This window comes from Triticum urartu, chromosome 5 (assembly GCF_003073215.2).
Source record: "Triticum urartu cultivar G1812 chromosome 5, Tu2.1, whole genome shotgun sequence".
In the NCBI taxonomy this organism is placed as follows: Eukaryota; Viridiplantae; Streptophyta; class Magnoliopsida; order Poales; family Poaceae; genus Triticum; species Triticum urartu.
In genome coordinates, this window is record NC_053026.1 from 511037915 (window position 1) to 511054065 (window position 16151).

The 16151-nt window shown below is 44.2% G+C and overlaps 2 protein-coding genes across 2 annotated transcripts; one reads left to right on the top strand and one right to left on the bottom strand.

Annotated features, from left to right (window-relative positions):
- The first annotated feature begins 2317 nt into the window (after positions 1–2317).
- On the top strand, positions 2318–3216 carry LOC125556495 (germin-like protein 9-3). Its single transcript, XM_048719222.1, has one exon. The coding sequence runs from the start codon at positions 2374–2376 to the stop codon at positions 3028–3030; it is 657 nt and encodes a 218-aa protein (XP_048575179.1). The 5' UTR covers positions 2318–2373; the 3' UTR covers positions 3031–3216.
- A 221-nt stretch (positions 3217–3437) lies between these two features.
- On the bottom strand, positions 3438–14736 carry LOC125507258 (protein HAPLESS 2-A-like). Its single transcript, XM_048671899.1, is given in 20 exon segments — positions 3438–3856; positions 3946–4040; positions 9353–9358; positions 9455–9573; positions 9853–9867; positions 9869–9942; positions 10036–10129; positions 10285–10317; positions 10679–10796; positions 10859–10959; positions 11039–11119; positions 11252–11449; positions 11525–11659; positions 12053–12131; positions 12496–12556; positions 12644–12701; positions 13211–13250; positions 13544–13632; positions 14197–14340; positions 14428–14736. Coding segments are annotated over 20 exon segments (2169 nt in total). The 5' UTR covers positions 14638–14736.
- Between the last annotated feature and the right edge of the window lie 1415 nt (positions 14737–16151).

The window sequence follows — 16151 nt, forward strand, 5'->3', positions numbered from 1 at the left end:
TTCTTAACGTGTGCAAAGTCGACTGGCCTTGGCATGCAACCGGAAAGGCATCAAACTCTATTATGATACATCAGTGATGTCAATCTAGAGGGACCGACAACCATAAGAAGAAGACGGTGTTGTACCGGGTTATGGATGGAACCACAAAGCACTGCATATCCTGATCATACAGATTCAGGAGACTCAGGCTCACAAGACCCTCATGGAGTCGCCAAAAATGTCAACGGCTTGTTGGGTAGGGTAGGAGGTCACCAGAGTGCCAAAAGGCTAGCATGTCTCGGTCACCTCCCCAAAGAGACGACGTGCGCAACCAAACTCTAATCTCGTCGGCTTGTCAACATTGTCCAGAGGAGTGCAAACGCTTCTCAAGGGTGTTGCTGCCGGCACCTTAGCGTTGTCAAATGAGATCCTAAAATCTACTAATTGCGTGTTGTTGGAATCACATATCCGGAGAGACAGATTCGTTACAGGAGGATTGAATGGTGAGTTGGTGACCACATGTCAACCAAAATTTTCCATAGGGTGAGGGTACGAGTCCCACTGAATCCACTCGGAGTTTTATATAGTTTTGTAAACGCATTTTTGAAATAGTTAACTGTATCTTTGCATTACAATATATATTGTTCGTTGCGTCTTTATGCACAAAGTTTTTACTATTCTGGTAGTCAGCAAGCCCCATTCAAGAGAGAGTTAGTTTGGAAAGTTAAACGTTTTGTAGATTCTTTGTAGGTCTAACATTATTGTTTTTCCCGTATCAGATCGTGCAATTAGTTTGAGAGTGCATTTCAATCCTTATATAAAACTATGATTCGCATTTGAATATAAACCTTTTACTACTATAAATTAATACATCATATTTTTAAATACTTTCAACAGCGTGTATGTATACAATAATTGCACAATATATCTAATACATTATGCTCCCTAATTGTTAAGGCCTTACATTCAATTGAGGTCTTCAATTTAGAATTGGATCACCGTTTGACCGGGTCAATGATTTAAGGGGCTCTCTCTTCAATTCTTTTATCATCTAATATACCATGCTCCCTAATTTTTAGAGCCCTCCAGAGGTGTTACACATTCAACGAGGTCTTTAATTTGAAATTGGGTCACCAATTTTGACCAGGTCAATGATTTAAGGGGCTCTGTCTTTAATTCTCTTATCATCTATCTAATGCACCCTGCTGCCTAATTTTGGAGCTCTCCCGTTCAATTGAGGAGTTCACTGGTTCTCGATTTCTACCGGGTCAACGATTTCTCAGGAGCTCTCTCATTCAGTTGAGGTATTTAATGTTGGATTTGATTCACGATTTTGACTGGATCAACAACTTCTCAAGTTAATTGGAAACAACCACTCGGATTTGATTCACGATTTTGACTGGACCAACAACTTGTCAAATTAATTGGAAACAACCATTCTATAGAAACACATCTGTCCCACACACCCTCCCAACTAACAAACCAGCGCCAACACGTGCACTGCAACACTAATATAGTACATGCGTCCACCAACACTGAAAACTTTTCCACGTATGGGTTGATTAGCATTTAACACAAAAATCATACTGCCAAAAAACACATCAAAACATTGTATTATATAAAAAAACACTTCACTATCTTCCCCACGTGTCAACCCAATTTTGATCACTATGAAATCACAACAACATAAACGGCGCAGCAAAGCGTGCCTAATCCTTCTAGTTAGTATGATTTCACAATCATTACGTGCAACATGTTGATTAATTGACATATTCAATGATGTCATCATTTGCTGTATGGCCTGATTCGGATTGGTTCAATTGGCGACTCGCTGCTAGTTTGGTTTGTTCATACATTACATATTCTAGACTTAAAGAAAAACATAGTTATTGTAAATTGCTAGTGCATACATAGGTTAGACTTTTGTGTTTGGACTTTGGAAAAATTACATGCATATATTTGTTGTTACATTTTTAAATTTCTCAGATTAATGAAGTTGGGGATGAGACACACTCACACACCCAAGTCTTTTTTCTTTCTTGAGGGACACACACCAAAGTTTTCATTATAATGGAAGCAAAAATAAATTCCGCGCTGCATTGCAGGTATATCCATATGCTTGGAGACACCAAGAATTGCATAACATCGGCCAGTTAATTCTTCCTCAGATGTGTGTCAAACTGTCAATTAACGCTAGCTGGTTACAGCTTGCTGTTCCACAATGTGCATCCATCGTCCTTGGTTTCTCAAACCCTCCATCACATCACTAGCCCACCTCTTCCGTATAAATTAACACAGCAAGTCGTTCAACCACAGCATCTCACAACCACAGCCTTAATCAATCGGTTAGCAAAGCTAAACTGTTAGCTTAGCTTGCTGCTACATCCATTTCCAATGGCGTCCATCAACTGCTACTACTCCTTGGTGTTGGTGGTGGTTGCACTGGCCTTGGTGCCGTTGGCCGCCGTGGCCGGCGACCCGGACATCCTCAGCGATTTCGTAGTGCCGACTTCCATGATCGGCATGCCACCGATGAACATCACCGGCGACTTCTTCACCTACACCGGCTTCAGCAACATGACCATGCCGATGCCGATGCCGGGGACGCAGAACTTCACGGTGACCAAGGCCACCATGGTGGAATTCCCTGCGCTCAACGGGCAAAGCGTAGCCTACGCCATGCTCAAGTTCCCCTCCGAATCCGTGAACCCGCCACACACCCACCCCCGTGCCGCCGAGCTGCTGCTCGTCCTTGACGGCGCGCTCTCCGTCGGCTTCGTCGACACGGCCGGCAAGCTCTACACGCAGGACCTGGCCGCCGGCGACATGTTTGTGTTCCCCAAGGGCCTGGTGCACTACCAGTCCAACCCGGGGCAAAGCCCCGCCGTGGCGCTCTCTGCGTTCGGCAGCTCCGCGCCTGGCACCGTGTCCGTGCCTGTCACTGTGTTCGGCACCGGCGTCGATGATGCCGTGCTCGCCAAGTCATTCAAGACCGACCTGCCCACCGTGCAGAAGCTCAAGGCGGCGCTCACTCCACCGCCCAAGAAGTGATTCATGTGTTCTTCTTCACGCCGCTCTGAGTTAATAAGGCCCTGAGCTAGTGAGCGGGATGGAACAATCCCGGTGCCGCCAAGTAGACAATAATATGTGAAATTAATAATCTGTGCTTGTTGTGAGTTGTGATTGTGCTGATGTGAAATTTTTATCTGATTGAGATGTTGGTTTGTCACCAATTCTACTCGCGCCTGTTATGCACATCTCTGTGTTTATTTGATGTGCGGTCGATTGTCACGGATGCTCATGTCAAAAGAACTAAAGTTGTTCTGTAGGACAACGTAACAACGGCAAACAGAAATGAACAACATGAATCACACAAGTCGCAACGAGTTCCTAATTTCCTTTAAGTGTCTTACATACATCGACCGGCATTGAGCCAATTGATCACAACCGTCCGTCTTCTACGCCGCCCGGGAGTGGTGGCGGCCCTCGCGCCCGCCGTGCCTCTCATGGTGCCCACGCTGCTCCTTGTACTCCGCGCCGCGGCCGTCATCCCTCTCCCTCTGCGGCGCCTTGCCGTGGCGGTGGTGCTTGTGCCCGGCGTCCCTGTGCCGCTCACCACCGTCGGCTGCCGCGTGCCTATGGAGAACGTGGTGGTGGTGCTGGCCGGGCGCCCCGCTGCTGCGCTTCTTGTGCGCGTGCGGGTGCTTACTGTGGTGGTGGTGGTGGTGGTGGGCGTGGGCGTGGGCGTGCGTGTGGTGGCCTGGGCCTCCCCGGTGCTTTGGGTGCGCGGCCTCCGGCGGCCCGAACACGTCCTCCCAGCAGTCGTACAGCGGGTCGAACATGCCCTTCTGGTGGAGCAGCCACAGCAGCACCGCGACTGCAACCCCCAAAACACGGAGAAAATGAGCATCGGCGTCGTGAACATGAAGAAAAATAGCCACCTGACGATACGAAATGCTTACGGACCAGCGGGTAGCGTGGTGAGCAGCAGGCCGAACATGACGAGCCAGCCGATGCATATGTACTGGATGTGGCAGCTCAGGTCCAAGAAGCTCGTGCACTTTTTTTTTTTGAACAAGAGAAGGCACCAACAGGTGCCAATTTCATTCAGCTCATTGACAGAGTACATCAAGCATTACATAGACCTGCCAAGAAATTGAAAGAAAGAGAAGCAGAGTCTAAGGCTATATGAGCTGAGGAACTATCCTGAAAGACAGAGAGGGAAACCCCAACTGATGAACACCATGATCAGAAGAACAGAAAGACAGACAACAGACAGACTAAAACAACAAGTGTGCCAAACAAAGATGACTTGAAAGTGTACTGAAGCACCCAAATGCAGGTGTAATACAAGCCTCTAAATTTAATCCTGCAGAGCTTAAGACGTCAACTGGCCTCAGCTTGGCAAACTCTGCAAAATGCACAACATGGAAGAGGATTCCTTTTCCTGTGAGAAACCAGCAGGTTGAAAAAGACCATCCTTAATCTGGCAAAGGCGCATCCTAAAAGAGAGAGAGAGAGAGAGTATAGAAGCCAGCACAGCAACACTGTGAATAGAAGCAGAAGATCCATGCACAACAAGGTTGTTAGTAGCAATGTATAGTATGAATTCTAAAACCCTGAATCTGGAAATTTGAAAGAAGGGGCAACACAGGACAAGAAACTTGAGAATGAGTAGCAGCAAAACAAGAGAGTTGAGTGTGCCCATCAGAAGAAAAAACCTGTTGCGCAAGATTGTGAGCAATACCATTGATTTCTCTAGAAATATGAAACACGCGCGGTTGCAAATTAGATGTACATTTGAAAAAGCTAGCCAAAGACTTTCTAATATTCCAAGGGGTGGCAGAATCACAAATATTACCTGAGGCAACAGCCAAAGCTAAAGCAAGACAATCCAAAAGAAAAGTGGGCTGCGCAATATTGAATTGAGAAGCAAGATGAGCAGCAAAAGAAAGAGCCAATGCTTCAGCTTGCAGAGGAGTAGAAGTAGGAGAAGCCGAAGCTTGAACTTGCACATTAATTTCCTTTTGGTTGAAGGGCATAGAGATGTACACTCCCACACCTGTAGCAACCTCTCCTTGCAACAAACCTGGAACTTTCTTGGTCCTATAAGCAGCATCAGAATAGATCTTAGGGCCAACAATTAACAGATTTGTCTTAAGCGTTCTACCTTGCATAGGGAGCTGATTAGGAGGCAATTGATTATGAGCTTGATCCTGCTTCGAAGGTAAACATGGAAGATTATCATAACAATCAGAAGCTAAAGCAAGAGCTGCAATATGAACTTGGTGGGGAAGAGCCTTTTTTCTATCAAAGAGAAAATCATTTCTAGCCTTCCAGAGACACCACAAAAAATTTAAAACACTAGAAATAGAACCATGAGGATGTCCCATACGAAGCAAGTCAAAAAGAACAGAATGCATAGTGGAATGGCCCTGAATTAAAGCATCCGATCGAAGGAACCAAGGAGAGGAAAACCAAGCCGCACGGGAAAAGTTACACAGAAAAAATAGATGGAACTCATCCTCTTGCTGGCCACAACGACAACAATTTTTAGAAATATGAATGGAAAAACGACCAGCTCGCAAACCCGTAGGCAAGGCCTTTCTAAGTAATCTCCAGGCGAAAGTTTTGACCCTAGGAAGCAAATCCTTCTGTTTCCAAATTAATTTGAGAAAATCTAACAAATCCAAAGGAAGAGTAGCAGGCGCATTTCTGGGATTAGCATGAATCTCCTGTAAACAGAGTTTATATGCAGATTTAGAAGAACAAATTCCATTAGGGGTAAGATCCCAACAAAGCAAGTCTGGACTTTCGTCATCAATAATTTCAGTTTGAACAATGAGAGAGGCCAAAGGTTGCTGGAAAAGGGAGAAAACAAGATCATGATTCCAACTTTTTTGACCTGGAAGCCAAAGATCTTTAACTAAAGAAGGATATATAAAACCAGGTTGTTGAGCAATAAGATGATCATGAACCGAGCTCCAAAGAGTGCACCAAGGTGTGCTCCAAATTGAAATATTACCTTGAGATAACTGATAAAAAGAATGAGCTTTAAGTTTAGGCAACAATTTCAAAATAGAGGTCCAGAAAGCTGATTTGGGAGAAATAGCAGTAGCTGTCCAGATAGAAGCATCATGAAAGTACTTAGCCTTAAGCACAAGATGCAAGTGAGAAGAAGGGAACTTGGCTAACCTCCAGGCAGCAGAAATAAGAAGACTCTCATTAATAGCTTTTAAATTTCTGACACCTAAGCCACCTTCATCTTTTGAATTGCAAATGTCCTTCCATGCTCTAAGGCAAAGACTCTTTTTTGAGTCATTTTCTCGAACACCTGTCCACCAAAAATTCCTAATAACAGCAGTAAGCTTAGCAATGAATTTCTTCGTAAACAAGATATTAGCCATGTAATAGACAAGGATAGCCGAGAAAACCGAGCGAATCAATTCAAGTCTGGCAGCATGAGAAAGCATGTTAGCTTTATAAATGGGCAACTTATTCAGAAATTTGTCTAGAACAAAGTTATATGCAGCAACTCTTCTTTTTGCAGGAAGAACAAGTGGATGACCAAGATGAGTGAAATTGCTATCCAGATTAGAAACAGGGAAAATCTGCTTAATATCCTGCATCATAGCTTGAGGAACATGAGAACTGAAAAGAATGGCTGATTTGGCCCAATTTGGAGTTTGACCTGAGATAGAACAAAAATGATTAATAAGATGAGCCATAGTGCGAGCTTCTTGAAGACTGGCTTGCCCACAAACCAACAAGTCATCTGCAAATAACAAAGAGTGGATAGAAGGGCAATTTGGTCCAAGCGAAATACCCTGCAAATGATGAGCAGCAAGAGCTTCGTTGAGAGCAATAGATAATTCATTGATGGCAATAACAAACAAAAAAGGAGACATCGGACAGCCCTGATGAATACCTCGAAAGCTCCTAAACTTGTGAGAGGGTTGTCCATTAATCAGCACAGAGAACGTAGGAGAAGAAACACATGCATGAATTAAATTAATGAAGTGACCATGCAGCCCTTTACGAGCAAGAGCAGACACAATAAAATTCCATTCTAGACGATCAAAAGCTTTGGCTAGATCTATCTTAAGCATGAAAGCACTGTGTTTCCAAGATTTAAGAGAGAAAGAGTGGGCAATCTCCTGGGCAATAATGATGTTATCACTAATACGTCTACCCTCAATGAAAGCTTGTTGAGCAGGATCGATATAATCAGGAAGATGAGGCTTGATCCTATTAGCAAGCGACTTCGCAATGATTTTGTAAACAACATTACAAAGGCTAATAGGGCGATAGTCCATGGGAACTTGAGGCACAAGCTTTTTCGGAATAAGAGCAATGTTAGTGTCATTAATATGTGGAGGCAAAATACCAGTAGTGTAAAAGTTAATGACAAGTTGAGTGACTTCATCTCCTATCCAGTCCCAGGCCGCCAAATAAAATTCAACATTAAACCCATCTGGCCCTGGAGAAGCATTCAATTTCATTTCTTTGAGAATCTGTAAAACCTCATGTTTATCAGGAAGAGCATAGGTAGGATCCAGAGAGTCACTAGGCCAATGTGTATCAAGATAAGGCCTATCAGCATTATTATCGGGAGATGAGAAAATATAACGAAAATAATTAACAAAAGTGTTAGTGATAGCACTAGATTTGAAATGGATCATATCATTCTCATCCTTAACAGAACAAATAATATTCCTCTTCCTACGTTTAACCACCGCTTGATGGAAAAATTTAGTATTACGATCTCCAGCAGTAGCCCAACCTTTCTTACTTCTCTGCTTATAGAATTGGTTAAGCTTAGAAAGAGTTTGCTCATACCTGAAAATAAGAGAACTTTCCAATGCATGATTCTGCGGTTGCAAGGGAAGTTGTTGAATTTGATTAATCTTCGATTCTAGGTCAAGAAGATCCTGCTGGAGAGGATTTTTTTTCTTGCACCACATCTTTAAGGAACCTGCCAAATAAGAGGTTTTGGCTGCAAAGGAGTGAACTGAGCAATTATTCCATGCAGATTTAGCAAAACTAGCGAAATCTTCCTCCAGCAGCCACCAATTTTCAAACTTAAATGTTTGCTTAGGTTTAACAAAAGTACCTTCAGTAGACACTAGAATGGGGGCATGATCACTAAGAATAATAGGCAAGTTGAGGACTTTAGTATTAGGATAATGCATGCACCATTCAGAATTAACCAAGCAGCGATCAAGGCGTCTATAAATAGGTTTCGAAGTGTGTTGTTTACTACGCCAAGTATACGCAGGACCACTAAAACCTATATCATAGAATCCACAATTTTTAACAAGAGAGCGGAAAACATTCATACGATAATAGTTAACATTGCCGTTACAACCATCCGTATCATACAAGATGTCATTAAGGTCTCCCATACACATCATGGGCAGACCCAGATTATCATACACAAAAGTTGAAATCTCACTCCAAATGGCAGTAGTTTGTCTATGATAGGGATCACCATATATACAGACCAAACAAAATTGGACACCAGTGGTTACATGAAGTACAGTAGCTAATATATAGTGGAAGGAAGCAGCATGAATAGTGACTTTGAGATCATCATTCCACATTAGCCAGAGCCCTCCAGAGGCCCCTCTCGAAGGAACAACAAAACTGTTGGCAACATCAAATCTATTAACTAGATCAATTGATCGCACTTTAGAAGATTTTATTTCAGAAACAAAAGTTACCTGCGCTTTAGTAGAACGGATCAGATTAGCCAGAAATAGCATACGATCATTGCGGAGGCTCCGGCCCATGCCTCGGCAATTCCACGCTATAGCTTTCATGGCACCCAAGATCCTTAAGGACGATGCACTGCTGACCCCTGCGCGAGAGAGAGGGCTTAAACCAGACAAAAAGATTGCGCAAAAGCAGATCCAGCAAAACAGGTTTTGGGAAACTTGAATCGAAGATTATAAGTGGGACAAGTTGAGAGGAACAGAAAACAAAAACAAGGGGATTGGAGGAGTGGAAGACGGGAAAGGTAGAAAGAACAACAAAGGCTGGGGATGGACTCTGCGGAGGAGACAAGGAAGCCCTGGATCCGGTCGGATCGAACGACGCCGCATCAGATCCGGTCAGAAAGATCGCCTCCGGCTTGAATCCGGCAGGAACAAGGGGAAAGGAGAGGGATCTGAGAGAAAGGAAACAGAGATAGAAGTAGCGACAGAGCAGGGAAGAGTGGATCAGCTAGGGAAGAAGGTGGGGTGGAGGAGAGGAAGGAGAAGAAGAGGGGAAGAAGGGGATCGGCATCACGCCAGTCGCCGGCAGCCGCCGGAAGTCCAGTCCAGTACGTCTCCCCGTTAGGTTTGTTACCATCAGCATGAAGCTCGTGCACTTGGTGCTGTTTCAGAGGGAGTGGAATAGATAGATGAGCTAAAATGATCAGAAAGAGTAAGAGGCACAGCCGGATCCGAATTACTACCGAAAACATTATTACCTGCATGATCTGCCGGTGAAGAAATCGATCACGCTGTCCCATGTGTTGCGCCACAAGGTTTCGATGGCTTCAATGAAACCCCTGATGCCACCCTTCTTATGCTGCTTCGGTGGGCCGATCTACATGGGTTTTAAGGGCAGTAAGCAATGTATGTAGCTCAGAGATTGGAACAGCACAACACAATTATTTGTCATGGTAAAAAGGGGATCTGGATCGTGCGAAAACACAGATCTGTGATACTCTGACAAAAGTTTATCAAGGCAAGAGATACACTGACATCAAAGATTGGGATGAAACATTGTAGGCAACTCTAACTATCTCCCTGCGCTTGTTTTAACAGGAAACAAAAGCTAATGAATCCTAACAGGATCACTTCAAGGGAACAAACATTTCAGAACCTGTGTTCCATTGTCAAAGAACTGTGGCTGTAGTAGAGAACTGGCACTCTGCTCTGTCAAGTTCACTGAAATCTGACCCTTTCAAAATAGCTGCAATCGACCACAAACAAATCCCATGTTCATTCCTAAAATAGGACTTTGGATGTAAGGACAATGATGAGCTGTCTTTGGTTTCTAACTCACCCGAGCAGCGATATTTTGATGCTTGGTCTGATGAGGAACGCAAATAGAATAAGCGGATAAGCACTTGGCCAGGTTTCATGATGAAGAATTGCTCCTGCAAATGAAATTGCAGGGTAGCTTCATGAGAACAAACTGAATGAGAAAATAACCAAAGCAGGAAACTGTGCTGATGAATAATTAACTGAAATGATGTGTTGCAGCTCGTCAATCAAATAAAAACAGAAAACACCGATACCACAATAAATATACCTCCACATAACTGATGCCACTTAAGCAGACGAACTGTAAAAGGAGTAAGGCAGTCATCAGAGTTCAGGAAAACTGAGGAGGCCAAGTAAATCATTGACTAAATTTTTAATCCAACCGTTTTATAAGCAAAGTAAATGTGAAATATGTTAGTCAAATATATCTCAGTCGAACGATGTGGGTGCGTCCATGTAGGTATGCAGGGAATAGAAAGGATATTCATGCAAGGACAACAAGAATGATGGGTAGGAAATCAGTTCATGGACGTATCTATCTTAAGAGAAAAGAAAATTAATGCAATTAATGAACTATCAAAAGGTAGACAATTGTCTAAAAATATATCAAAAGGCATTTGCTTCCCTGCAAAGAAAATTATAATTTCCTTGGCGATGCATACCGTCAAGCTATATGAAGCTTCCAGTTTGCCAATGTTCTTAATTGTGACCTTGGCAGTACCAACTTGGCTTAAGGCTTCAAATGTAGGGACATTAATGTCAATTATTTTCCCTGGACTCCTGAAATTGACAAATCAGTGCAAGGTAAATGCAAAATAAAATTGCGTAATTATTATCAGTACCTCTGGTATACATAATTTATATCATCAGCACTCAGCTCTATCAGCAAATTAGTATTCAGACTTTCTGTGATTCCAATAGAGAATGAATGAGCTCCTGCATTCTGTGATGGGTATGTATCAAATGCTTTATCCAATGCCAGCATAAAAACAGGACTCAAGAATAAATGGTGGGAATATAACCGGGTGTTGGTTGATCCTATCAAATCTTCCCTGCACAATATACTGGGGCTCTTGGTTTCTGTTTATTCGATTGTCGTCAGACTGAAGAAAAATGGTGAAATAAAAACTCATGACTAAACAGTTACAATATTAGCAGATTGTGCTTCAGGAACAAGAAGCTTGACACTTATCCTTGCAAAAGAAAACTTGACACTTGCTAATGCACAACCTTACCTCCTTGAAATTCCAAAGCTGATTGTACAAGCAGCTCCCAAATGGTGATCCACAGAGGTTAGGCTGGTTTCTGTAAGCTTCATACCCAACACCAATCTTGTTGCACTCAAGACCATCTAATGTAAACCGGACTCTCTCCAACAGCATCCACCTGGAGAACTCGTCGCCAAGGACTTGTGGTTGACCGTCACCACCACCCTTCAATATTTCAGATATAGAAGATAATTATGAAGTCACGTGAGAGAAATACACGTATCATAATTTGCTGAATACCTTCCGTGGAGTCACAAGACAGAAGTCTTCAAATGCTGGGATACTTGTATAACGAACATAGTCACCAATGAGATTTACCCTCAGAAAGTTATCTTTAGAAACAACTGTACTATTCTCTGGACTAACAATAACCTCCTGCAGTGCAGTGTTTAATTGATAAAGGCATACTGCTGTTGCGTGAGTGCTTTGCATACTCAAAGTCCAAAACAGCAAACTAGATATAAGAACAGAAAAGTAGTCATTTGGACGCTACTTTGATTTGATAAATAAATAGAATATTCAGAATATTAGTCCTTAAAGGGGCACAAGATCGAACAATAAAAGCGCAGTAAGCCAAGGTCCCCAGACTTGATAGAACTCCGGATAGCAAAGGCATGTGAAAAATAATATCATCATCAGGATGATTGATTTTGCTTGTGCCTATTTGTGCCAACATATTGTCAGCATGTACATAATCATGGTAATTTCTTCAAGAGTCTGTATTCTATACTAGCCTTACAAGTAACAGTGCAGAATTTTAGTGCCTACCGTTACAGAAGAGCCTTTCTTTACTTGTACTCTGATGCTGAACCCAAGTGAACTTCTCTTAATTCCAAAAACATGAAACCTGTTTATAAGCAATGGAGATAGAGTGATACACAGATTTACTCAAATTTTGACCTGAATAATGATTAAAAAAACATGGAATGATGTGAGCAGCATATAAGTTTGGCATGAGCATATACTCTCTAAGATTCTACTTAAAAATAAATAAATAAACTAGATCACCATTAATCCCCAAAATGTTTACTACCTACTTGATGATGTTAGCAACGAAAAGGAAGTACTACGACCATGTCAGACCGAAATAAGAAGTACAAGATATTAGGATATCGTGCCAATTCAAGTTTCTTTTAGTGAACTCAGCAGGTGGAGTTCTTAAGACAATATTTATAAATATTACAAAGATATCTCACAAGTAATGCCCATACCAATCACCTGGAAAACGTACACAGTGAGCCGTATTAGCTTTGCCTTTAATCATTTTATCAACTGCAAGGAAGATGCATGTGAAAGGTGTGACACAATGTTATACTGAAAATGCAGAAATGGTAAAAAAATATCAATTTGTTAACTCACAAATTGATCCGCATGACGAACCAACACGGCGATTAGGCCCACATGGACAGCAAACCGGCTAGTGCAATGTCAAAGTGTAGAGGAAACTTTAAATTTACCGTGGAAAAGAGAGGAAACAGTAGAATCATGAGATAGTATATCATTTTTTTATGAGATAGTAGATCATAGCTACATGTAAAATACAATAACACAAACTAAACGAGTATATGACATGCAGAGCACAAGCACGTTGAAAAGAATTCATATGTGCCTTTATTTTTCTCAAAAAGAAATCAACAAAGGGTGGATTGTATTGGCTCAAAATGGAGCATCAAGAGGATACAAACACTATGAGGACACACCCGGCCTCTGCATAGCTATGATGCACACAACCAACACCAACACACATACACAAAAACACACGGGCACCTAGCAAAGTCATGTAAGACCAAAGCTATGCGTAGGCGAGGAAAAAAATGCCCAAAGCAATCAGATCCGCGGTTTATTTGGTCAAAAACTGTTTGGTTCAATATTGTTACTACTCAAGACACTGAGATAATAAGGATGACAAAGGCCAGTGCGTTTCACCTCTGTATGCTCAACTACGTGACCGTTCTGATCCCATAACCTAGCCATATTCATGAAATAGACATCATTAGTTTATACGGCATTGAAAATATGTATAAAGAAGGATGCAGAAATCGAGGGAAAGTCTGAAGATATGAATGGCCATGAGAGGAAATGGTATACTATTGTAATAAACTCGCACCAAAAGTGCTACAGCACAGATTATAGCTGTCTAAAACTGAAATGGTGGGTCTGTGATTACGAAGACCTGCCAATTGGAATCCCTCCCAGAAATATTGACGAATGATGATGACAACCTATCAACTGGATCGAGTCCCAAAGTTTTTTTTTTACCTTTCACAAACTCCAACAACATCAGCACCAGCATCTGACTCACATTTATGTGTCTTGGTAAACATTTCCTCTGGTTTATAAGCAACATCCTGAAGAAACAAGCACAGACAATAAATCAGCTCCGAATTCACATGATTTGTTAGAGAGTATAGTGTTACTGGTAGGTAACAGTTGATATCAGTGATACGGCTAACTTTTCAGTGCAACAAGCCGCATATAAAAACAATCAGACAACAAAATGCTAAAAACATTTTCAGATGCAAATGGGGTTGCTATAACAAATGAGGAGATGCAAAACACGTAAGCATAAACGGTCCCACTCTAGCAATATCAGAACATACTGAATGGCATTCCAATATTTCGATAGCTCTAAAACATTTAGGAAACCCGCTTCGTCGACTCCCTGTTTATCTATGATGTGTCCATTCCAAAACCTAGAACACGACATTTCAGCAACGCTACGATACGATAGGGCCGCAAAGTGATGGGAACGGGCAGCATTGTATGATGGCTGGAGGCTGTTTGGCTCTAAGTCTTGAAGTGGAAAGTGGCATCCTATTCCTACTAGCTATTCATAAGAAAAACCAGACTCCGGTCTGCTAGTCAGGGGGGGGGGGGGGGGGGGGCCGGGGGCACAGGCAGAGGGGCTTTACCCTCATGTAGCTGAGGGCGTAGAGCGCGTAGACGGCGGACTTGTTGATGGTGATGACGGGGGGATCCCGCACCGTCTGCATCGCCTGCGCATCGTTCTCCTCGACCTCCACCACCTGCGCCACCAGCGACGACTCGCCGCCGCTCTGAATCGAGCCCCCGAACACACACATCGTCAGTAAAAAAAACAAAACGCACGACTCCATCGGGGCTCGAGAGGAGGATAGGCTTACGGAGCCGCTGGGAACGGCGAGGTTGAGGACGAGCTTGCGGTCGCAGGCGAGGGCGCCGCCGGCCCCCGAGTCCAGGGCACAGCGCTCCAGGCGGGACTTGGAGAGGATCTCCACCCCGACGGCGGGCTCGACCAGGGCGGCCGCGGCGAGGAGGAGGAACACGGCGTGGTTACCAGGCCGGGAATGAGGGGGACGGGGACGAGGAGCCATCGGCGGTTGCCGTCGCGGTGGCGAAGGGCGAGCGGAGCGGGGTGGGGATGAGTCGCAGCAACTGTTTTTTTCTTTTCTTTTTGAGGCTGCAGCAACTGGTGGCGGAACCGCAGGCGCGCGCCTCCGCTTCGAAATGGATGGCGAAAACGTAACCGCTTGCGCATCATAGGCCCTGAGGCTCTTGGGCTTGCGGTTGTCTCCGGCCCTCCGGTTTCCCACTAGTCTACTATCTACTATCTACTTTGTCTAAAAAAAAGAAAATCTACTATCTACTATCTACTACCACTATAGAAAAAAAGAGGGATGGATCCAAACAATCACATCCATTCATCATCAAAATCTAATGGCTCTTAATCATTCTGTGTTTAACGCTACCAACCACGCAACAAGTCACGCTCGATCAATCGCTAACTCTGCCCACGTTCGAAAAAAAAACAGTGCCAACGCACGCCCGCACGACCTCTCACCCCCTCCTCCTCCTAACGGACGCCAGCCATTCGCCACAGCTGGCCACAACACAGGCGGGCCGCCGCACACCGATCCTCCCGCACCGTTCGCCGCCCCGCCGATCCCCTCATCCACCATCGCCGCACAGCTTGGCCTCCGCCCGCTGCTGGAGACCCCCGCCCGCTTCTGCCGCTCACCCCTCACCTCACGCCGTCGCCCGCAACTCCTCACCGGCACATCGCATCACATGGCGGCGGCGGCGGCCTTCAACGGGGGAGCGACCCCCAAAGCATCCGTGCTCGGTCACCTCGCGTAAGTGTACATCGAGGTGCAGATGAGCCGCATCGGCACACGCTGCCCCTCCCCTTAGTCGTCTGCTTCCATTTCATGGACGCCGATGGGCCCGCCACCACCGCCGTGGGAAGCCCCGGTGACTCGGTGAGTAATGAACGCCCTGTTTCCTGGGATGCGCCGCTCCCGGATCTCGGACTGCAAGATTGCGGTTTGGGCTGCTTTGAATTTGGGATTTGACGGCCATGACTTGATCTGTCGCAGATGAGATCGCCACCATGACTTGATCTGTCGCAGATGAGATCGCCAAACTGTTCCCAGCTTGTACGACCAGCCTTGGGCCAAGCCGGTTGCAACGAAGGTGCTCAAGATCGGCGCCGTGCTTTCTGGTGACTAGGTTCTAGGGGGGCACAATGTGATCTGCGACATTTTTGATAAGTGCGAGTGATCTTCAACCGCACGTTCGTTTCGTTTAGCACTAGCTGAGACCAATTGAGTGAAAATAGGTGTTCATAATTGAATTAAAGAGCTGTTAGTGCACTGTGCCAGTCTCTTTTCTGATGAAAAATCTGAGGATATATCTTGTTAGATTTTGTTGCTTTGCGGTGTTTGCTGAATAATTCTTGTCATTGACTTGTCATGGTTGGTGTTGTGGATCTGATTACCCGTGGGAGCGTGCCAAAGGCAGCACCATGTATGGATTCAAGGGAGGGCCGGCTGGTGTCATGAAGGGAAGTACGTCTTGCTTACTGCCTATTTCGTGTACCCCTACCCCT

Coding starts and splice junctions, on each gene's coding strand:
- LOC125556495 (XM_048719222.1), top strand. CDS start 2,374: ATGGCGTCCATCAACTGCTACTACTCCTTGGTGTTGGTGGTGGTTGCA.